A 24,484-nucleotide genomic window follows, 5' to 3' on the forward strand; every position below is an offset into this window, starting at 1 on the left:
CCGCTCTTCTCTTCTTCTCGTTCTTGGTTCTCGGACACACTGCTCTCCTGTGCGACCCTCGGCGTGGCCTTGGGCCGTGCTCATAATGCCGTCCCCCTCAGCACAGGGACTGAGAGGGGGAAGCCATTATCACGGCTCCTTCGGAAGCTTTCGTTTTCGTTGTTTTCTTTTCTTTTCTTTACTAAGTTTATTCAACTATTCGCCTCTCCACACAAGGAAGACGAATTCTGGAACATTGTTTGTTGAACCTTTCAAATACAGCACGAAGACAGAACAAAGGACCACGTGGCTCCACGCTCACGCCAAGATCCAGCGCAGCAAGTATCACTTTTCTATGGAGATTTAAATGCTGCTTTAAAGTGTTGCTATGATCTGATTGTTGTTGGCTTCCAAAAAGGTTACTGACTGATTTTCATACCTGAGCTCATTCTGTGATCTCTCTCGCTTTCTCCATTTTCTCTCTCTCTCACTCGCTCGCTCTCTTTCTGTCTCTCTCTCTCTCTTTTATTTGGATTCCGTTATGTCTTGTATAAAGGTTACTGTCTGTATTGTCGTACGCATATTTACTCTGTGTGATTTGTAGTTTGATGTATCACTAGTCGAATTATTAAAAACCCATATATAACATGATTGGCTTGGACTCCACCCCACTCACATTACGAGTCACTGAAAGGTCTGATCTTTAGCTACAAGCTTTAAATTTAGAAACTAAATTTATCATAAGGATAGGATAATGTTTTTATGGCCAGAGAATATTTTTCCTTGAATTATAAGGAGTGATAACTTTATTGAAAATTGATAGGTCAATCTGGTTTGCTGGACAAATCACTGTTTGATTTGCAGTAATTTACAGTAAGAGATATCACACTAATGGAAGAATGGAATATTGACATATCAATGAGTAAGTTACAGTGCCCTGTAATTAGTTATTGGTATAGACAATTGAGCTATTTTTCATAATCAATAAAATTAAATGTAACTGTCATCTGAGATATATATTAATCATATTCCTGATTAATTATTCAAATTCCCTATATATCATTTGAGTTAATTACTATGTAAAACTCATTGTTGTTACATTTTGGTGGAGATAACGCGGGCATTTCAAACATCGTTTTGTGAGCAATCAATCTGTGTATATGGTTTTTAATAATTTCTGCACGTGCGCTATGAAATTATATAACGTTACTTGTGAGATAAGTCGCAAGACGCGAACTCCTAACTGACTGAGGCAAAAAGCTGGTCAGTCAGCACGTTAGGTATTTATAGAAACTTAACAGTATAGTCACTGTTATTTTTAATGAAAGTAAACTGCAGTATAATGTTAAAAATATCCTGTTAAGAAAGACCAAAATCTTTTTACAGTGAGAACATTTTAATATGAAGGATTAAAAGATAAAGAAATCTTTTATTAGTTGCAACATGTAAATCTGAACATGAGCGATGTTCCTCTGATTCAGTTAAAAAGGCCTTGCTTATTAAATATCGTTATTGAATTTGTGGTGAACCACATGATATTCAAAAAATAAAAAATAAACGATAAAAACTCCTGGTCTAAAATTGGCTTAGCTACCCGATTTTTAAACCTAAAACATTTAAATCATAAGTGCTATTTTGATAAATGTCTATTGGAGTCAACAGATGGAAAATTCCTGTTTTGTTACATTTGTGTTTTGGAAGTGAACGGATCCGTCCTTCACCCTATGTTTAATATAGCACCACAGAATCAAAACTTTCTGTTTGTTACTTGTGATTTTTGCAGAAAATCAGCCTGACAAACGATCAGATAATTTCTAAGTCATATTGAAATTGTAATTCCGCTATCTAAACACCAGAGGGAACGCGTGGTTTAGAAATTTCAGGTTACGCCCTGCTTTCTGATTCCAGCTTGCATGAGTGCAAATTCGCCATCCCGTGGCCGTTTCAGATAATGCGCTCTAATTGCTAATCCAGTTCCCCTTGAGGTATTGAATTAGATGTTTAGATTCTCGATAATTATTTGCATTTACAGCTTTGCTCGTGCGAATATTATTACAGGGAAATGAAAAATTTTCCCTGCCTTTGACTGTTTACATTTACTTTGAGTTTGGTTCAAACATGATTTGAATTAAAATGTAATTGTTTAATAGTGGAAATCTAGATGTTTCAGGTCAACTACTGATTGACCCACTTAGAAGGTAAGCCATCTAGTGGCAGTCTCCTGTTAAATCGACTAACAGACCTCTGTCTTTTCTATTCTGTTTTGAATTGCATGTCCACTTTTACCCTTTTTGATTAATCTCACCCTGTTTGATTAATTTCATAATTATTAATGATAACTTACAAGCTATCATGGGTTATTATAGGATATTATTCAGACTTTCCTTTTAATTCTTACATGATTATTTTAAATTTTGATTTAAACCAGTTTTGATTTTTTAATTTGAATTAAGTTTTCTGCTCAGCAGGTTAAAGACAGAGAAGCAGTACTTCCCCCCCTTGTGGTGAAAACCAGCTACTCCTTCTCCCTTGTTTCATTCCTGTCTTTTATTTTGTTTTTTATTATTTTTTCTTTGCTCTTTTCACTTAGGTTATTTTGATAATTACCATTATTATCATAATTCCTTTGTTTTGTTTTATCATTATTAGGTAAAGCTGTTACCTTTCCTTTCTACATATATAGTTACTCAATTGATGTTAAACAAACCAAACCTTAATTAACTTTAAGTTTCCTTTGTTCATCCTTTGTGTATTTGATTGTAGAACTCTTTTGGTAATTGGACAGCCATCTCAGGATTCCAGTGAGCAAGGCTGCCCGACCGGTGCCTGACCACTGACTGCGAGTGAAACTCGGTTCCTCTTGTCTCTGTCCGTTAGTGGCACGCAGTGGAGACATCAGCAATTTGGCACTCCAGAGGTTGTGCTAAAAGTCACAAGCTGTTCATTGCCAGAGTAACGGAGGACCGGGGACACTGCGGTTGAGTGTTTGGGGAGCGCCGGAGAGGTTGACCCAGCCACTGGTTTCCCCCTGAATGACTTCAATTCACCCAGGTGAACCAAATGTGATAAAACCCATCCACTTATTATAAGCCACAGAATATTAGATATTCCCCCGGATATATTTTAAGTGTTTGACCCTTTTGCTTCTTTAAGCCACACCATATTTCTAGGTTTCCTACCCAGATAGCCCACTCACCTGTTGGCCCTATCTTAAAACCTAGCAGTAGGCTTAGGCCTCCTTATTCTCACTAACACATTGTGTTTCTATTGTTTTTATCTCATTTCAAGTGTTGTTTCACTTTGATCTTTTTCTCTGTTCTGTTGTGATTTGTTTCTTTCATTTCACATAGAGACAGTAACATGTGAGCCACCAACACAAAGTTAAATCGTAGAGCCAACCAGCAGCCGTTGTCATCACACGACCCGCTAGGCTACTGCCTGTCAAATCTCCATTTCAGGTCCTTCGTTGACCCAAGTTAATTGGCTAAGTATGAATATGAATATAGCTCGTTAAACGTAGAACGAACTTGCATTGGTCTTTTTGTGTGTGTGTGCTGTGTTTCTCTCGCCGACAGAGAGTCAGGATGTCCCAGGCATCCAGTCCAGCAGTCCAAGTGGGCCACCTCTCGACATGGTTGAAAGCAGTGACGACCCCCTTCCTGCCCAAGGACGCCAGTAACCTGCAGCACCCAGAGCAACTAGACACCGAGCTAGAGGAACTGATGGCGACTACTAAAGCGACTACTACAAAGAACTCGCCAGGATCTTCGGAAGCCTAGTTCACATTCTTGTCGCCCAGGCACGACTCAGTGAACGGAGCAACATCGCGGAGGAGGCCTGGAAGGACCAGGCCCCAACCCAGAGTCGTCTTGATCAGCTCCTCCTCGAGACCCAGAACCAGCGCGAGAAAGAGGACGACACAGATCCAGGGCTACAGAAAGGAGTTGAAAGACTTCACAATGCCCTGCAAGATCTTCGCCTCGACACAGACCAAAAAGAACAGCTGGAGAGAGAAGCCAGAATAGAACTCAACAAAAAACTCCAGCAAGGTGACGCTCTCCTAAAAAGAGCAGAGACTGAACTGAAAGAAAGAGACTATAAAACCTGGGCCTGCAAAACACACTTGCAAGCGGCCCGAGCTAAATTCAACAAGCTTATTCTGCAGAGAGACAAGCTCCAAGATGAACTTGACACTGTTCACACAGAACTGAGACAATCTCACAGATTACAGAGTGGCTGGATTGGAGAAATGCACACCACAAAGTTTCTCCCGGCCCGCCACTCCAACCCTTTCAGCCAAGAACCCAGAGCTGGAAAAGGGGGTGTAAGCTCACGGCTCAAGAAATCACCAGCCAGCTTACAAGAACACCTGTCAACAACGGAGGGGAGAGAACCCTTCCAGAGAACGCATGTCACTAAACCCTGCACTGCTCACAGAGAACTTCACAAGCTAGCCAGAAGCATCTCTACATTCAATCCAGATCCTGCAGGAGGACATGACGTTCATGCTTCTTTACAAGCCATTGACTTTCATTTGCAAACTGTCGCTAACGTGACAGATGTGAACACATTGTACCTGTTAAAAATCACGTCCAGCCGTGATGTGCAGTGTTTTCTGGATCGTCAACCAGAGACTGTCAAAGTGTACTACCAGCAACTGCTACAGGCTTTGATTCTTGAATTCTCTGATCCAAACTCAGACCATGGGCTCCTTATTGCTATGGACCTCAAACAGGGCCGATTTGAAAACCCACAGACTTTCTGTAGTCAGCTACGAAAAGCCTACTTCGGAGCATGCAACGAACCAGGTATGGAACAGGATGTCAACTTAAAAACTCTGTTCCTCCTAAACCTACATGCCAGTTGGAGTTTTCATCTCAGAGTCCCAGCGTGTCCACGTAACAGGACTACACAAGAGTTACGGAATTTAGCCCACAAAGCTTGCAGCAAGCAAAAGACTATTTGTGAAAAGACTGTGAAAAACCCCAAAGTCTCTGTCTCTGAGCACTGCTTGGAGTTAACCCTAGATGGCGCCCTACAACACCACAGTCACAGACATTTTTACAGAGAGTCAATACCGTTCCAAGCCAGCAGAGGGCAACACAATCGTGGTGGTGCTCATCCAACGCACCAGAGCGAGCGATTCCCACCATCCAGGACACAAAGCCCCAACAGCCGGCAGTGGAACCACTCTCGACACGACACTGGTAAGCTCAATCCTGAGCCTACGTCAGAAAAACACAGTGCAGCCCGTCTGAGACAGCAGAGATCCTGAGGGTGCTGAAAGATCTTCTTCACATGAAAACTCGCAAGGAAGATGAGCCAAGCACCCGGAACACTGCCCGTCATCCACAGACCACAGAGCTAACTGTCACAGCTCAAAGTGACAACAACACCCAAGCTCCACAGCCGACAGCTGCACACCCTGAACGAGACAGCACAGGCCCTCACACCAGGTACCACAAACACAAGGTACCAGAAAATGCTGTTTTGACTACCTGCCTTTGCAGCGAGCTACACAAGACCGGTCCTCACCACCCACCGATCGTCACACCTGCCCTGATGCCAACATTCCTGGGCAGCCTTGTCAAAAAGGGGGTGGGCTGAAAAGGAGCCAGCATGGAAGACCTGATCGACACAGGATTAAACCTGGCGGTGATCTCATCTCACCTTTTCAAAAGACTCCAATTTGAAGCTAAGAGACAAGATCGAACTCTTACACCTCAAACCTATGAACTGAATGTACAGGCGTACAGACAGAATGACATCCGGTTTGAACAGTTTATTTCCATTCACCTGACAATCGTTTCGATGAGTCTAATACATCCCATGTATGTCCCACCAATGAACACTCATACATCTCTCATCGACAAAGACCTGCTAGAACACTTTGACCCTTTTCTGAACTTCAAACAGCTAAAAGACTTTGCTCAAGTGCGAGAACCTCTTTCTCTCCAGCCACACAGGTTGCTAGAGCCAGACTGTCAGGTCACAGAGGTCATGGGAACCCCAGCAGCCAGCCATGAGTACAACGCCCTAACGACAGGCTCAAGTTCAAGCCTCTGTACCTTAGTCAACAAACAGGGTACGGTGGTACCAGCTTACACCAAAGGGGTCGCTGTTCGGCTCAACCTGCAATGTGGTCAAACCTTACACCACACGCTGGGTTTCTTCCAACCCTCACCTGAATGTGTGGAACTCGGACTCACACTTGCAAACAACAAGCATGTCAAACACCAACACCTGTTCCAGCAAGGTGATAACATCACAAAAACACACAATGTGATCGTGTACTGGAAGAAGGTAAAAGGACACTCGAAGCTACCAAGTCTAGACAAGGACTTTAAAGATCACACTGACACCCTTGCCAAAACTGGCACACTAAACAACATTCTGTGGTCACTCCCAACCCACTCACCCACCCACATTCAAGGTTGAAGTGATTACACACAGCATAAGAACTTTACTAGCTAAACAGCCTACCTCACAATCGCTTACGCTGGCTCCGTTGTCTACACAGACCAACATAGCGGACATGCGTGCTTCTGAAACTTCGATAATGACTTTGCTTTACCACCTCTCAGACCCCTCCATCCACCCTGGCAACCAGTCTACAGTCACTGACAACCAAAGTCCCAGACCACTGCATGGGCGAGGGCGAGCTAAACCCAGTCGCCGCCCACTAAGCAAAGAGGCTGCCCTGTCCAACCAAAGACAGCCCTCGTTTGTTTCTTTCTCCCCTTTCTCTCTCTCTCTCCCTATTATCTGTACCAGGATGCTGCTGTGGTTTGCCGTGCCATGCTGTCAGCCAAAGAGAAGACAGCTGCCACCGAGAAAACCGCTGAGACTCCTGATCACCGACGACAGGGCACACTACCCCAGCACTGTAACCGAACAGCTGTACAGCTGTACGGGGATCCGATGGAGAGAGGACTCCCTCACTCACACTGAGACCGATGTCAAACACATGTTCAGCCAACATGAGAAATTGACTGTTACACAAATAGAGTTAAGTGGACACCACCACCGCTCCAAACAGTTCCCGGGAGCTTTGCTCAGAGCCGCTGCTGCCGCCATAATGTTTAACATTGTTATGTCCAGTGTCAATGCAGCGAACCAGACCGTAAACTCCTTGAAACCTCTGTTTACTGTCTTCCAGAAGAACTTTACCCAGACTCAGCTGTTTACAGCATTAACAACAGACATGCTGTGGGAGGTTAGCTCCTCCAATGACAGCCTAACCACGAGTAAAACCCCACCATACATGATACCCTTAAGCCTTGTGTCAACTGTGCTGTCTTATGCCATCACCATGCCAGCTGACCTGCTACAAATACACCTGGCCAACTCTCTGGATAGCGCCTCCCTACGGCACGTCAATCCCAAACAGAGAGAAGTGAACGTGCTCCTGAACCAACCCATCAGCAGTCTACAGACCTAAAGACATTGTCAGTGTCAGGATGTGGAAAAGCAACACCCACACCAAAACACACATTCCAAATGTGGTGGCCTACCACGACAGCAACACACAGCTGTACCTGGCCCCAAACATGCACATGTGTACTTTGTCCAAAGACATTCATTATCTCTGCCTTAGCAAACCCTTCCTCAGACACAACTCTGAGGGAATCTGCGAGCTGCAACCCTGGGTCAGCGATACGCGCTGCCCTGCCGAAGCCAAGTCTCGTACACAAGTCACAGAAACGCAAGCAGAGATTGTGGGTAACAGATGGCTCGTCAACACTCCTGTGTGCGCAGCTACGCTGACCTACGACCAGCATGACACCGCCACCCGTGGCACAGGGACTGAGAGGGGGAAGCCATTATCACGGCTCCTTCGGAAGCTTTCGTTTTCGTTGTTTTGTTTTCTTTTCTTTACTAAGTTTATTCAACTATTCGCCTTTCCACACAAGGAAGACGAATTCTGGAACATTGTTTGTTGAACCTTTCAAATACCGCGCGAAGACAGAACAAAGGACCACGTGGCTCCACGCTCACGCCAAGATCCAGCGCAGCAAGTATCACTTTTCTATGGAGATTTAAATGCTGCTTTAAAGTGTTGCTATGATCTGATTGTTGTTGGCTTCCAAAAAGGTTACTGACTGATTTTCATACCTGAGCTCATTCTGTGATCTCTCTCGCTTTCTCCATTTTCTCTCTCTCTCGCTCGCTCTCTTTCTCTCTCTCTCTCTCTCTCTCTCTCTTTTATTTGGATTCCGTTATGTCTTGTATAAAGGTTACTGTCTGTATTGTCGTACGCATATTTACTCTGTGTGATTTGTAGTTTGATGTATCACTAGTCGAATTATGAAAAACCCATATATAACATGATTGGCTTGGACTCCACCCCACTCACATTACGAGTCACTGAAAGGTCTGATCTTTAGCTACAAGCTTTAAATTTAGAAACTAAATTTATCATAAGGATAGGATAATGTTTTCATGGCCAGAGAATATTTTTCCTTGAATTATAAGGAGTGATAACTTTATTGAAAATTGATAGGTCAATCTGGTTTGCTGGACAAACCACTGTTTGATTTGCAGTAATTTAAAGTAAGAGATATCACACTAATTGATATGAAGAATGGAATATTGACATATTAATGAGTAAGTTACAGTGCCCTGTAATTAGTTATTGGTATAGACAATTGAGCTATTTTTCATAATCAATAAAATTAAATGTAACTGCCATCTGAGATATATATTAATCATATTCCTGATTAATTATTCAAATTCCCTATATATCATTTGAGTTAATTACTATGTAAAACTCTTTGCTGTTACAGTATCATTGATCTTCTTGGATCTTCTTCAAAGTCTCAATGATTCAGCTTTTCAAACGTTCAAAAAAATGACCTGGGTGAGTGCGTCTTGAAAAGGATCGCAACTTTAATGGGGAAGGAAGGTAACAGCTGTGTCGTTATAGTGTCTGATAGATATGTCCACTAACACTCAATCAAAGATCTTGAAAGACAAAGAAGAGGCACCAAGATGGGCATCCTTGCACAAACCTGGATGAGCTGAGGTACACACTAGCATCTACCACAGATTTGTCAGCAGCAAATCTACCTCCAACAGAAGATGGCTTTCCAGCAACATGTGCTGAGAGCCATGTACCAAACAGCAGTGTGGCGTCACAGCTACCTGGCCAAACCTCTTCTCTGGAACCCAGTTTTCTTAGAGGATGGAGGCTCAGAGAAGATGGGTGCATTAAATCTGTGATGTTCCAGAAGGCACCAGCACCTAAAGGAGTTAGAGACCTCACCCACCTCTACTGTAAAGACGGAAACTGCAACAATGCCACCAAATGTCAGTTTCTTTCAGTGGGCTTGACCTGCACAGAGTTTTGCTCTTGCCCTTTCCCAGACTGTCCATATATGACCCACTTTGTCAATGATGACAATGGGGGTTGACCCCAGAATGGTCCAAGAGGGTCTGGCTGCAGGCTTGCACTTGCTCTCTCAGACTTGCATTCTCAGACTTGCACTCTCAGACACTTGCACTTCTGCTAGTGACATCACTTGCAGTCTTTATTTTTTATTTTGTCTAATTTTTTATTACTTTTTGTTTTAATTTCCCAACATCTTATAACAGTAGCCAGGTGGCGAAGACAAGAAAAAAGAAACTAAATAACAATGTCACTTGCAATCGCTACTTGCACTCTCTGCTACCTGTGACGTCACTTGCAATCGACACAAATCGTGAATGTTGCCAATGGAGACAAGATGCTGTGGTGGTGATTAAATGATTAAAACTAATTTAGAACTATAATGTACAGGGTCCTGCAAGAAAAAGACAAGACCGGCAAATCTGTGGCCAGAACAGCAGAATATGAACATTTGCGCAAAGTCTCTCGCTAAGTGTAGAAAAAAAAACACTTAACATGGCTTAATATATTAAGATGCTATTAAATTATCAAATTAAATATACAGTTCATTAATATAATGAATATGTATATAGTATTTTCCTCATATACCGCAAAATGTGGCATAATGGACTAAGATGATAAATTTTATTAAAATACATAACTAATAGGTACAGGCAAGCACATGAGCCCAGAATAAACACAACATGCACGTTTCACGTTAAGCATTTTTCCATATAGAATAAACTGTCTACAACTCGTTTATATCACTGTATCTGTATGCTTGCCTGTACGGAGTTGATCCTTTTAAAATCACTTAATACATTTCATAATGCACGTACATATTTTCTGGTCTGTATACATTGAGTCAACAACGAAAGACATATAGGATAGGCCTACTGAATTGTCTTTATCATCTTAGTCTGTTATTAGGCCACATTAAAGGCATAGTTCACCCAAAAATCATAATTATGTTATTAATAACTCACCCTCATATCGTTCCAAAACAGTAAGATCTCAATTTATCTTCAGAACACAGTTTAAGATATTTTAGATTTTGTCTGAGAGCTCTTAGTCCCTCCACTGAAGCTGTGTGTATGGTATACTGTCCATGTCCAGAAAGGTAAGAAAAACATCATCAAAGTAGTCCATGTGACATCAGAGGGTCAGTTAGAATATTTTGAAGCATCAAAAATACATTTTGGTCCAGAAATTGCAAAAACTACGACTTTATTCAGCATTATCTTCTATTCCGTGTCTGTTGTGAGAGAGTTCAAATCAAAGCAGTTTGTGATATCTGGTTCATGAACTAATCATTCGATGTAACCAGATCTTTTTTAACCAGTTCTCCAAATCGAACTGAATTGTTTTAATCCACAAATGACTTGAGCGGTTAACTTTTTTAATGTGGCTGACACTCCCTCTGAGCTCAAACAAACCAATATCCCGGAGTAATTCATGTACTTAAACAGTACACTGACTGAAGTGATGTGAAGAGAGAGATGAACACCGAGCGGAGCCAGTTAATGACTCGTTCACGAGTCAAGAACCGGTTGCATCGGTTTTCGGATCACCAGTAGTTCTTTCGGACAGTTAGATTCAATAAACCGGTTGAAGAAAACGGTTCACCGGTTCTTTTGCACTCGACGCAATGACATCATTGGCGATGATTGCAAAGCCTTCGGTTTACCCGGGCTCATAACATTAGCACAGAATCAGTTCAGAATCAATCACCAAAATAATCAGTTCGGTTCAGACGCTCTGTGTGTCAGTCTGCTTCACGCTGAATCACACATGCGCAGTATCATCAGCTCCTCGGTTCTCGAATCGGACGCCTCTGACAGAAACGGTTCTTGACTCGTGAACGAGTCAGTCTGTTGTTCGTTATCTGGCCCGGCTCGGTGTTCATCTTCAGTTCTCTCATCACAGCAGTTCAGTCAGTGTACTGTTTGAGTAAATGAATTACTCCGTGATATTGGTTTGTTTGAGCTCAGAGGGAGTGTCAGCCACATTAATAAAGTTAACAGCTTAAGTCATTTGTGGATTAATGCGTATTGGATACTCGAACAGTTTAAAATGATTCAGTTCAATTTGGTGAACTGGTTCAAAAAGATCTGCTTACATCGAATGATTCGTTCACGAACCGGATATGTCAAGCTGCTTTGTTTTGAACTCTCTCACAACAGACACGGAAGAGAAGACAATGATGAATAAAGTCATAATGTTTGCTATTTATGGACCAAAATGTATTTTTGATGCTTCAAAAAATTCTAACTTACCCTCTGATGTCACATGGACTACTTTGATGATGTTTTTCTTACCTTTCTGGACATGGACAGTATACCGTACACACAGCTTCAATGGAGGGACTGAGAGCTCTCAGACTAAATCTAAAATATATTAAACTGTGTTCTGAAGATAAATGGAGGTCTTACTGGTTTGGAACAACATGAGGCTGAGTTGTTAATAACATAATTATGATTTTTGGGTGAACTATCCCTTTAAGCGTTTTGTTGCATGGGAGGACAAAGTTTGCGCATTGTGTTCATAGCCATCTTCTTACCTTGTAGTACTTTAAATAATAACTATATGTCATATTTGGTCTTTTAATTGAACTTAATGTACCTTAATACATTATGCCATATTAAGTGTTTGTTTTTTCTACAGTAGGAAAACACTTAATGGAAGACTTTGTGCATTGCGTTCATATTCTGCTGTTCTGTGGCCATGGATTTGCCGGTCTTGTCTTTTTCTTGCAGGACCCTGTACATTATAGTAGTAGGCCTACTAATTTAGTTTTAATCATTTAATCACCACCACAGCGTTTTGTCTCCATTGGCAACATGCACGATTTGTGTAGATTGCAAGCGTAAGTGACATTGTAATTTAGTTTCTTTTTTCTTGTCTTCGCGACCTGGCTACTGTTGTAAAATGTTGAGAGATTCAAACAAAAAGTAATAAAAAAATTCAACAAAATAAAAAAATAAAGACTGCATTTGATGTCACTAGCGGAAGTGCAAGTGTCTGGGATTGCAAGTCTGAGAGTGCAAGTGCAAGTCTGCAGCCAGACCCTTCTCGAATGGTGACCAAAAGCAGTTCATGTTCCAAATGGTTGCTGCTAGAAAACAAACTAAACAGCCTGAGAAGACAGGGCTCATTACCCCAAAGAGTGTTTGTTTGTTTAGTTAGATTGCCATTTGTTTTATTTAAGAGAAATTTAATTTGTATTGTGTGAAGTTAAGTTATAGTTTTATTAAAAAGGTGCCATATGAAATATTTCATTATTAGATGTATCTTATATTTGAATTTGTCAACATTCTTCTGACCACTGATAATGGGCTTTAGACTAAATTATGTCAGTGTTCCATTTTCATTCATTTTGGACACCTCATACATTGAGTGACAGAACACTCCTATTTGTCATGCTATATTTACATATTTGGCATTGCTGGATTCAGCACAACCCCAACTTTCCAACAAGCCATCATATGTGTTTCTATAATAATCCCCGGCAAAGCAAGCACAAAGTAAATGAAAACATTCTGCATACCGTATATATTAAATTTGAGCATGTCCGCTTATTTTAGGCATGTGTTTACATGTCTCTATTTATTCCATACATAAATATATTTACATCCAGTCTTTTCTAGTAGTTGAATCAACTTCCTGACTACAAACACGTCAAGTTTCAAAGCTCTCAGAGCTTGTGTGATTGATCTGCATTAGTTTATATGCCTTACCTCCCATATGGACAGGCTACCTGTATATTTTAGTCCTTTATTGGTTTTGGGGTGTATAACAATATCAGTTAATTTAACAATCTTAGCATTAAAATATTTTTAGCCAAGAATCCATTTCATATATGGGAGACCTTAGAGATGAGGAAAAACATTGTTGTGTTTAGTTCTACTTCCGGTAGGGGTAACTCAAAAATTCAGGAGCATTGTCATTAGCCTATTGCCTGTCACACAAGAGCTACCACTTGCTCTTGCATAAGCTTGCTGAAGGAGCTGTCTCAACAGATCCCTAGTAGCAACACCCTGTTTAATTAGGTATCCGATGATACATAGGTGGAGTGATGCCCGAGATGAAGAAGCAACCGTGCGAAGCCCTAACCATATAGGATTTTAGAGAGAATCCTGACCGTACAGGATTTCCAAAAGTGTGCAGTGTCTTGCGTGCACACTTAACACTTATGTGGATTTTAGAAAGTGCGCAAAGTGTTCAACGTGTAAACTCACCACCATGTGGTTTTCAGAAAGTACACATAGTTTAGCGTTTGTACATAAAGGTTCCTAAGCATCGCAGAGGTGCCGAACTGCACAGGAGAGGCAAGCTCAAATTTAGAAGCCTCTGGTGAGGGGAGCATCACCTGAGGCAGCATATACAAGATGACTTCCGCAACTACCACCTCCACTTCCCACTTGATGCGTCAGCAAAAACCAAGCGGCCAGGAAGCCCCTCAGGGTGAACTGGCCTGACATCCATGAAATTCCTTGCAGTGCCGTGCCGGGCCGGATGATCAAGAAGGCTCCCGGAGAAACCTGTGATCTGGCTGCCTGATACTAGAAACATGAATCCGGAATCAGGGCTATCATAACGGCTGGACATTATGCCGACGAGTGTTTAGTAAACACTGTAATTGAGCTCTGCAAGTAAACTCGAAGAAGATTAGTACACACATGAGCGAATTGATGCACGTCTGAGGCGAAATCCTCTTCTTGTGGGAGGGGCAAGTGCTAGGCGGTTGTCTGTTTGCAAGATTGCTGATGTTGATCGAGCATTCAGGGCTTTTCCACTTTTTCCTGCGCATGTCCTCTGAATAAACACATTAACTTGTTAGCGAAAAGTAGCTGTAGGCTATATTAGGGGGGAAATAGTTAAAAAACATCAGGAAGGGCGCAGGTCGATAAACGTGAACATGACTCAAAAGGTAAATGTGTATTTACAGCACACTCTTCCAAGCGAGGTCCTTTTAATTCCTGAAATATGAACTTGTGTGTGATACTTGTGTCATAAAGCTCCAGTTGACTGCTCACTGACAACATCAGTCGTTCCTCCATGTTGAATGAGTGACTCCTGAGGAGGCTCCTGACTGGTTAACGCGGCGCGAATTGATACCAAATTTAAACATTTTTAACTCGGACGGCAGACGTGAATTCACATTAAACACATAAATAAACAAAAGCACCATTCGTGCGTAACGCACCAGACGCTCAATTCACGTCATTCACGCGAACTAGACACACGAATGAGGCGAATTTGCTTCTACCAAGTGCACGTCCACGTGCAAATGCCTCATTCGCGCCACAAGGCCTCCAGACGCGTGGAAACGTGTCTTTACATTGACTTAACATTGAAATCATTCAAGCCAGACGCTCTATTCGTGTTTTCTGTGAACACAGCATTAGGTCTTGCCTACCTCCTTGTGACCCACAATTCCATTTACCCCTTCCCGCAGGTGGGGTGGAGCGTGACTACACATATAGTGTCACGACACTAGCCTTCTGTGCCCGTCGCTGTGATTTCCATGAGCTCATTCTCCTCCGTGCCTCAGCAGCGGTGGGTCCTGAACCATGGGAAAAAGATGGCTCCCCTTTTTTCCTCGGAAAGAGAGACGAACGAGAGCGGATCTTTTTCATTGAAAAAAAAAACACTCACAGTGCATGCAGATTGTCTTCTCAAACACATTGCGTGTGTGCTCTTCACCCAAACAAATGACGCAAAGATTGTGTGTGTCTTCGGGTGTCAAATAATGCAGACTCAGATGAACACACTGTCTGAACGCTTGCTAGTAGTAGCCATGATAGACAAAGAAAGATCACTCTTAACAGTTCTTTTAGATGCACGCTTCAAACAGAACAGAATGACGTGTTCTCCTGACGCATATTTATCCATAGTCATGCCTATGTCAGGGGCTGTTGCCAGCCAACTTGTTGGTGTTTTTTCAATGTATGCTTCAGACATGGGTCACGACGAGGTGTTCCCCATAGCGGCCCCTAGAGGACGCAGTTCAAAGTTCCCTTGAAAGGGAATTCTTTATTCGTAGCAGTGAATGAAGAGGTATCATATCGATAAAAAGTGCAGTATGGAGTACCTCAAGGCTCAGTACTAGGGCCGCTACTCTTCACTCTTTACATGTTACCCTTGGGAGATATTATCAAGAAACATGGTGTTAGCTTTCATTGTTATGCTGATGATACTCAGCTCTATATTTCTTTGCGGCCGGGTGAAACACAACAATTTGAAAAACGAATGGAATGCATAAAATCGATATAAAAAACTGGATGATGAGTAATTTCTTACTGCTAAATTCAGAAAAAAACAGAGGTGTTAATTATAGGACCTACAAACTCTGCATGTAACAACCTAGAACAATGTCTAAGACTTGATGGCTGCTCTGTCAATTCTTCGTCATCAGTTAGGATAGCAATCTTTCCTTAGAAAGCCACGTTTCTAGCATTTGTAAAACTGCATCTCAAAAATATATCCAAATTATGGCCTATGCTCTCAATGTAAAATGCAGAAATGTTAATCCATGCATTTATGACCTCAAGGTTATATTATTGTAATGCTTTATTGGGTGGTTGTTCTGCATGCTTAGTAAATAAACTACAGTTAGTCCAAAATGCAGCAAAATAATTCTTACTAACACCCTAATTCCAATAACACCCGATGTACTTGCTACTGTACATCATTAGAAGAATGGCATCTATGCTAATATTAGTCTGTTTCTCTCTTATTCCGAGGTCACTGTAGCCACCAGATCCAGAACCTGTATCCAGATCAGAGGGTTACTGCAGTCACCCTGATCCAGTACGTATCCAGACCAGATGGTGGATCAGCACCTAGAAAGGACCTCTATAGCCCTGAAAGACAGCGGAGACCAGGACAACTAGAGCCCCAGATACAGATCATCTCTAAAGACCTGGTCTCAGACGACCACCGGGACAAGACCACAGGAAACAAATGACTCTTCTGCACAATCTGACTAGCTGCAGCCAGGAATTGAACTGCTGGTTTCGTCTGGTCAGAAGAGGACTGGCCCCCCAACTGAGCCGGGTTACTCCCAAGGTTTTTTCTCCATTCTGTCACTGATGGAGTTTTGGTTCCTTGCCTCTGTCGCCTCTGGCTTGCTTAGTTGGGGTCACTTCATTTACAGGAATATCGTTGACTTGATGGCAAATGATTGCACAGACACTATTTAAACTGAACTGAAATGACATCACTGAATTCAATGATGAACTGCCTTTAACTGTCATTTTGCATTATTGACACACTGTTTTCCTAATGAATGTTGTTCAGTTGCTTTGATGCAATGTATTTTGTTTAAAGCTCTATATAAATAAAGGTGACTTGACTTGACTTTATTTGTACAGTGTGCACGTAAAAAAAAAATCTGATTTGAAGCTTGTGACATATGAACGTGCACTCAACCTGGTCACTTTATTTAGCGTTCATGTAAACACTAAAATAATATTCATCAATCAGAATGTATTCAGCCCGACTGAACCAAACATTGTGCATATAAACTTAGCCATTGTGTGGCAAGTGACTAGGAGCACTTCACCTTGTGTTGGACCTGCCCTTACTTGAAAAATAAGTAATAATATTTCAATTTATTTTTATACAGTAGGTGTGATGCATGCTGAGTTTTATTTATTTTTATTTTTTTATCTGTGCTTGCAGCTGTATAATATGACAAAATCATATTAAAGTAGTTTTTCTTTGTTTTTGTGCTATCCACCAGAGCTTTCTACAGTTATCCCCCACTCACTTGTTTTCTTCTTGCATGCACTTTTGCCCCAGGCAAATTATAGTCTACAAAAGGGTAGTTATCATCCAACCCTTCTTTCTTTGCTGAGAAAGTGTGAGTCTACAATCACAGCACTCAGTATACATTCATTTTCCTGCTTTCTCTCTTTCTTTCACTGTTTTTAAACTGATGGGCTTGATTATGTGGTTGTGGGTGGTTGGATTTATTGTAGAGATGGTCAGTGTTTTTGGTGCATGTCTCTCCTGCAGTCTGCAGGGCAGATTGATTTCAGAAAGTATCTATAAAGAGGGAGATGTGATAATTGGTGGTCTGTTTCCAGTTCATGTTGAAGCACCAGAGCCTTATCATGCTTTTACTCAATTACAGCATCTTTCTCGCTGCCAGGGGTGAGTGTAGTCTCTGTAAAATTAACTAAAAGGCAAAAAACTGTTTAGGTTCAAAATGCCAAAATGGTCTCTCTGGAGGGTTTTTGTTAACTCTTATTCAGTACAGCCTTACCCTGACTTTCTATTCATCCTAAAATAATAAAATCTTGTATTTTTGTCAACATATTGGGATTATCACATACAAATAATATTTGTTTTCCTACTATGTAGTCATTCAGTTATTTCTAAAATTAACAATCTTTACATTTTTACATTGTCTTTCAGTGTTGATCTTCGTTCATACCGCTGGCTCAGAACTATGATCTTTACATTGGAGGAGATTAATCGGGACCCTGTACTGCTTCCAAACATTACTCTGGGGTACCTGGTAGCTGACACCTGCCTAGCTGAGGGCACAACACTGAGTGCTGCTTTAGCTCTGGTTACAGGGCAGGAGGAGAGAGTGTTGGGAGCAGAGTGCAGCAGAACACCAATGGTGCCTGTCATTGTCGGTGACGCTCGTTCATCTGCCTCAATAGTGGTGGCTGACACACTGGGAGTGTTTGATGTCCCCATGGTAGTTTATGTATTTATTTATTATTATTATTATTATTATTATTATTATTATTATTATTATTATTATTATTATTATTATTTTATTTATTTATTTATTTATTTATTTATTTATTATTTGTTTACATATAAAAATTATTTATTGTAACTTGTTATTGTAAAAGTGTGCAAAGATTATAAGATAAAATATCAAAATATTCCATCAACATATATGAACGCTTTCATAGTATTCACTTTACATTTGCAAGTACATTTTCTATGTCCCCATACATTACATTACTGTCCTGAATTTTTATTTTTGTCAAAGTACAATAGAAAAGGGTTGCTTAAGACTTAAAGGAGTAATATTTTTTAGAGCATCTGTACTTTTACTCCTCTATTTGATTTGTGTACTTCATCCACCTCTGACTTTGACAAGCAACAGTTAATTTTACCCATATTTATTGAAAACTATTTGTAGTAAGTAATACGTTTATATTTGTAAGTAAATAAACAAATAATTGTAACAAACATAACATTTCTAAGCATAAACTATTTTTAAACATCATAACTACAGAAACATCATGATTTATTATATATATATATATATATATATATATATATATATATATATATATATATATATATATATATATATATATATATATAATTTTTTTTTTTTTTTTTTTTTTTTTTTTTTTTTTACAGTGAAATTTTGGGAAATCTATTTTTGATCTGTGTTGTATCTCTACAGGTGAGTTATTTTGCGTCCTGTGCTTGTCTCAGTGACAGTCACAGATTTCACACTTTCCTGCGCACTGTTCCCAGTGATGCTTTCCAGGCCAAGGCTATGGCCCGTCTGCTGCGCCTGGTGGGATGGACCTGGGTGGGGGTGGTTGCAGGGGATGATGAATATGGTAAAAGTGGCGTGCAGATCCTTTTGAAAGAACTGGAAAATACAGGGGTCTGTTTGGACTACCTGGAATTCATTCCAAAATCACACTCACAAAGCAGGATCAGGCGGATTGTGGAGAGGATCCAGAGTTCCACAGCTCGTGTTGTGGTAACATTTGCCATTGCCCCTGACATAGAAGTCCTGTTCAAAGAAGTGGTGGTGCAGAATGTTACCGACAGGCAATGGATAGCCACAGAGGCCTGGAGCACCTCTATTCTTTTCTTTGACCCAGCAAGCAGTTCTCTCCTAGCTGGTACCATTGGCTGTGCACTGCGTCGGGCTGATATTCAGGGTCTTGGTGCTTTTCTTGCCCAGCTGAACCCTGTGAAGCAGCCAAATGAACCATTTGTTAAAGATGTTTGGGAAGAAATTTTTGGGTGCTCACTGGCACAGGACTGGCAGCCTTCATCTAAAATTCCAAAGTGCACAGGCACAGAGAATGTGGAGAAATATGGCAGCGTCTACACAGATGTTTCACAGCTGAGAGTCACTTACAATGTGTATAAGGCTGTGTATGCTATTGCCAATGCTATTCACAACATGATGACCTGTCAGCCTGGTAGAGGGCCATTTGAAAATGGAGAATGTCCTGATGTGATTCAAATAAAGCCCAGGCAGGTACAGACCTCCTCTGTCTTGGAAAAATAAATAAATAAATACAAATTATATATATATATATATATATATATATATATGTGTGTGTGTGTGTGTGTGTGTGTGTGTGTGTGTGTGTGTGTGTGTGTGTGTGTGTGTGTGATCCTATGTTTTCCTTTTACAGCTTCTGCATTACTTAAATGCAGTAAACTTCACAACACCAGTGGGTGAGTTGGTTTATTTTGAAGATAATGGCGAACCATCTGCCTCTTATGACATTATAAACTGGCATGTCGAGGAAAGTGGAGCAGTCAGTTTCATCCAGGTAGGGCAATTTGATGCAGCCAAAGGACAAGGCCAGGAGCTGTACATCAACCTTGAGAAAGTGGTCTGGGGAGGGGGCTGGGTGGACCAGGTAAGAGTCCAGAGAATTCTAATGCTTTATTTTAACAGTTCAACTTGAAATACAGCAGTCAAAAATGAAATACCTACAGTTTATATGGATAAAAGTACAAAGTGCAGTAAAAAGTAAACTTATTTGCATTCCTAACCAGCATGTTCATGTTTACAGAAATAAATTAAAATAATATGCTAAAAAATAAATAATAATAACTGGAAGCAAATTACACCAGACGCCTCACATACTGTTACAAATCAGTTCTCCTGTTCAAAAAACAAGCAAAATAGCTGTTTCCTCAGAGAGCTACAGTAGTTAGCTAGTTATAGATATATAAGCTACACATATTCTATTATTGTTTTACTTTTATATTTTATATTATTATTATTATTGTATTACTGAGAAATAAATCAGTAGGCGAGAAACAATTTTATCTTGTATGTCTGTTTGTGGTGTTACTTGCATTGGATTTACATTTTTCTTTTCTTTTTTCTTTTTTTCTGTACAGCACATGCAAATATGAATGTATGAGTTTGTGTGTAAATGTTTGTTATCAAGTGCATTCAAAAGGTATGAGTAAGTGTGCAAGTGAATGCATCCATTATCTAACATCTCAAATACAATGGTGCAGATCCAATCTTTTAATGGACAGACCCTGCTCATAGGGATGAAATGTGACATAGGAATAACTATGAATGTGTGCATGAGAGTGTTTTTATGAAAGAAAAAGAGAAATACATTTATGTAAGTGCTTGTGCTGAAAACAAGGTTGTTAGAAGATTTCTCTGAGTCTGATGGAATTTCTTCTTGTAATATTTAGGTTCCTGTATCTGTGTGCAGTGCAAGCTGTCTTCCAGGCACTAGAAAGGCTGCACAAAAAGGAAAACCTGTCTGCTGTTTTGACTGTCTCCCTTGTGCAGCAGGGGAAGTCAGTAACATGACAGGTATTAACTTTTTAACCTTACCACAGACATTACACAAGAGGTGCAAGTAACATTACAAGATCTACACAATGTAAAAACAACCTTAACTATGAGCCATACCATTCTTTAGACTCTACAGAGTGCATGAGATGTCCTGAGAGGTTCTGGTCAAACACTGAAAGAACAAGGTGCATACCAAAGGTTGTGGAGTTTCTGTCTTTGCAAGATACCATGGGAATTGTCCTGACAGTCTTATCTGTCACAGGGGCGACACTGACCACTACTATTCTGGGAGCTTTTTTCCTTCATCGTGACACACCCCTCGTACGGGCCAACAACTCAGAGCTGAGCTTTCTGCTATTGGTATCGCTCACCCTTTGCTTCCTGTGTGCACTAGTTTTTATTGGCCGCCCTGCACCATGGAACTGCATGCTACGTCACACCTTGTTTGGAGTCAGCTTCGTGATCTGCATTGCCTGTGTCCTCAGTAAGACTGTGGTGGTTTTAGTGGCTTTTCGGGCCACTCTGCCTGGATCTAACTTGATGCAGTACTTTGGGCCCATCCAGCAGAGGGCAGGCATCTTCATTTGCACGCTGGTTCAGATTGTCATATGTTTATTGTGGCTGCTGCTGGCTCCCCCTCTGCCCACAGAGAGTGCAGGAGGTGAGCTTGGTGCTCGAGTGATCCTGCAGTGCACGATGGGATCTGTTGTGGGGTTTGTACTAGTACTTGGGTACATCGGTCTGTTAGCAGTGGTCTGCTTCTTGCTGGCCTTTTTTGCCCGAAAACTCCCAGACAATTTCAATGAAGCTAAATTCATTACTTTCAGCATGCTGATCTTCTGTGCTGTGTGGATTGCATTTGTGCCAGCGTACGTCAGCTCCCCAGGGAAGTACACAGTAGCTGTGGAGATTTTCGCCATTTTGGCTTCCAGTTATGGCCTGTTGCTGTGTATATTCACCCCAAAATGTTATATTATTCTACTTAAACCTGAGAAAAATACAAAAAAGAACATGATGGCCAGATAATGTGTACAAATAAAAGGCTTCTGTAATGAGACAGCATTTTCAAAAGGGCAGTACCAATAGATATGTACAAACAAACTGTATTAATCAGTTTGTGATGATCCAAGCGCAGACTTAGGTTCTGGGTTGCTTCTAAATGTGTGTGTGTGTTTATTTATTTTTAATTTCTTTATATTTATGTGTTTTTTATTATTATATTTATGTACTGCATCAACATGAAATAAATACAATTTTAAAAATACATTTTGATTTCTCAAATTGTGATTTCAAAGGGTACAAACTGATGGACACTTCATGTCCATACATTTTTGTACAGGTGTAATGTGTGATTATGGTCCCGGCAAAATGGCACTGAAGTGCAATCCAAAGAACAGTTTTTGTAGTCCACCAAGTCCTTCATTCCACCAAAGATCTAACAATAGAGGACAAAACCTTCGGAACAGAACACAGCGACTCTGTACACGTAGCTCGCACATGCATCTTACCTTTTTTTTTTTTTTTTTGCATTCATTAGTCTGTCCACATGGTTGCACCCTTGCCCTGGGTTGTTGCTTCACAGTTAACCCATTTATGCCCAAAATGTTCTGGATGCTTTCATGCATATAGTCATGTTGATAGTGTTCTATGGGAACATGTTCTGCATTTATTTAATGTATGGCAAATATGTTGTATGCACCCCTTCAATGTCAAATTTGAATAAGAGGTTTGCCAAAAATATGTCATCTATATAATAATAATAATATTAATAATAATAAAAGTACACCTGAAAGACAATTACACATTTAACAGTTTGGTTACCAATATTCTTCAAAATATCTTCTTTTGTGCTCAACAGAAGAAAGAATCTCATAGGTTTGCAACTTGAGGGAGACATAATTTGGTAGCACTTTATTTTACAGTCCTGTTCCTCATGTACATACTATGGACTTATTATAGTAATTACAATAACTATGTAATAACTAGGTACTAACCCTGAACCTACTCCTAAACCTAACCCTACCCCATGTAGTTACCTTGTATTACCAGAACTTTCTTAGATAAATACACTGTAGGTACACTATAAGGACATGGAAGTACACGTACTGTAAAATAAAGTGCAACCCATAATTTTCAGATTCCAAATTTTCATTTTTGGGTGATATTTCCTTTACGTAAGCAGTTTTAGTATAAAGTAGCCAACAAAGAGTACTGCAGTGAAGGTACAAGTAGATTTATACATTTACATAAAACATTTGCATACTAGATTTTGAGATGAAAATATATGAAATATCACATATTTTAAGAATATGCACATATTGATTAGATCAAATGGATTAACCCTGACAAAAGTCCTTGATATTCATGAAATTAATTATGTTCTTTTTTAAAACATGATTTTTAAAATAATTATCATGTGTAGGCTTCACCCATGATTGTTTGTTTATTTAATTACTTATTATTGAACATGTAGGTATTTTCAGTCTTAGAGGTGTTAGTTTTATATATGCAAAAAGCACTTAACAAGACCATAATATTGATTTATTATACTATTAACACAGTATAGTCCATTCCCCCATGATATGTACTATTAGTAAACTAGTTGCCACTTGGACTTTGGATTAAGTACATCTCCTGTAAGATTTGTTTTGTTTGAATGATTATAGAGACATTCATGATTATATATATATACACACACACACACGCACACACACACACACACACACACACACACATACACACACAGTACTGTCCAAAAGTCTTAGGCCAGTAGTATTTTCACAAACAAAAAAATATGGTTTTAAGTCAGTTATTTATATATTTTGCTGTAGTGTGTCAGTAGGAAACATCAGTTTACATTTCCAAACATAGTTTTTTGCCATTAATTGTAATAATCCAGTGAGATTTTTGCACAAGGAGTCTGACAACAGCCATTGCTCCACACATAGATCTGATCTCATCATCATCCAGTCTGTGTGAAGAAACAGAACAAACTGAGACAGACTAAATCCAGAAGAACTGTGGCAATGTCTCCAAGATGCTTCAAGAAACCTACCTGCCAAAGCTACCTGAAAAACAATGCGCAAGTGCACCTAGGACAAAAGTTTTTATTTTTTTTATTTTTTTTATGCATAGTGTGGTCACACTAAATGTTGTTTTAATTAGAAGTTAATTAATGAAATCTATTTATTTATTGACGCATTATTTTTGATGCCATCCTCAGTTTACAGTTCTGTAGCTTTGCAGGTTCCTTGAAACATTGAGATATATATTAAATAGGGCTGTCAAAAATAGCGCGTTAACGACGTTAATTAGTTGTTTGTCGTTAATTACGTAATTTTTTTTAACGCATTTCACGCATGCGCAGTGTGACAAATTATGCAGGTCAGGAAAGTCTCGTCGATCTCTGAATTCTCAAGATAGTAAAAAACAGCGGCGAGCGCCGCAACGAAAACACCGAAGAAGCTTAAGGTTTTACCCCAGTTACTCTCAAATACATTCATGCCAAGCTCGATAAACAGAGACGACTTTGGTAGTTGATACGCTGGAGCTTCTTCTTCCTGTTATAGCAGTGA

General features: G+C 40.2%; 1 protein-coding gene across 1 annotated transcript; it reads left to right on the plus strand.

Moving 5' to 3' along the window:
• Positions 1 to 17,288: 17,288 nt before the first annotated feature.
• Positions 17,289 to 21,935, plus strand: LOC127977353 (extracellular calcium-sensing receptor-like). Its single transcript, XM_052582226.1, has 6 exons — positions 17,289 to 17,506; positions 17,771 to 18,062; positions 18,792 to 19,610; positions 19,771 to 20,001; positions 20,804 to 20,927; positions 21,037 to 21,935. Exons 1-6 carry the CDS (start codon positions 17,289 to 17,291, stop codon positions 21,933 to 21,935), a joined length of 2,583 nt encoding a protein of 860 aa, XP_052438186.1.
• Positions 21,936 to 24,484: the final 2,549 nt, after the last annotated feature.

The sequence above is a fragment of the Carassius gibelio genome, chromosome B18, assembly GCF_023724105.1.
Source record: "Carassius gibelio isolate Cgi1373 ecotype wild population from Czech Republic chromosome B18, carGib1.2-hapl.c, whole genome shotgun sequence".
In the NCBI taxonomy this organism is placed as follows: Eukaryota; Metazoa; Chordata; class Actinopteri; order Cypriniformes; family Cyprinidae; genus Carassius; species Carassius gibelio.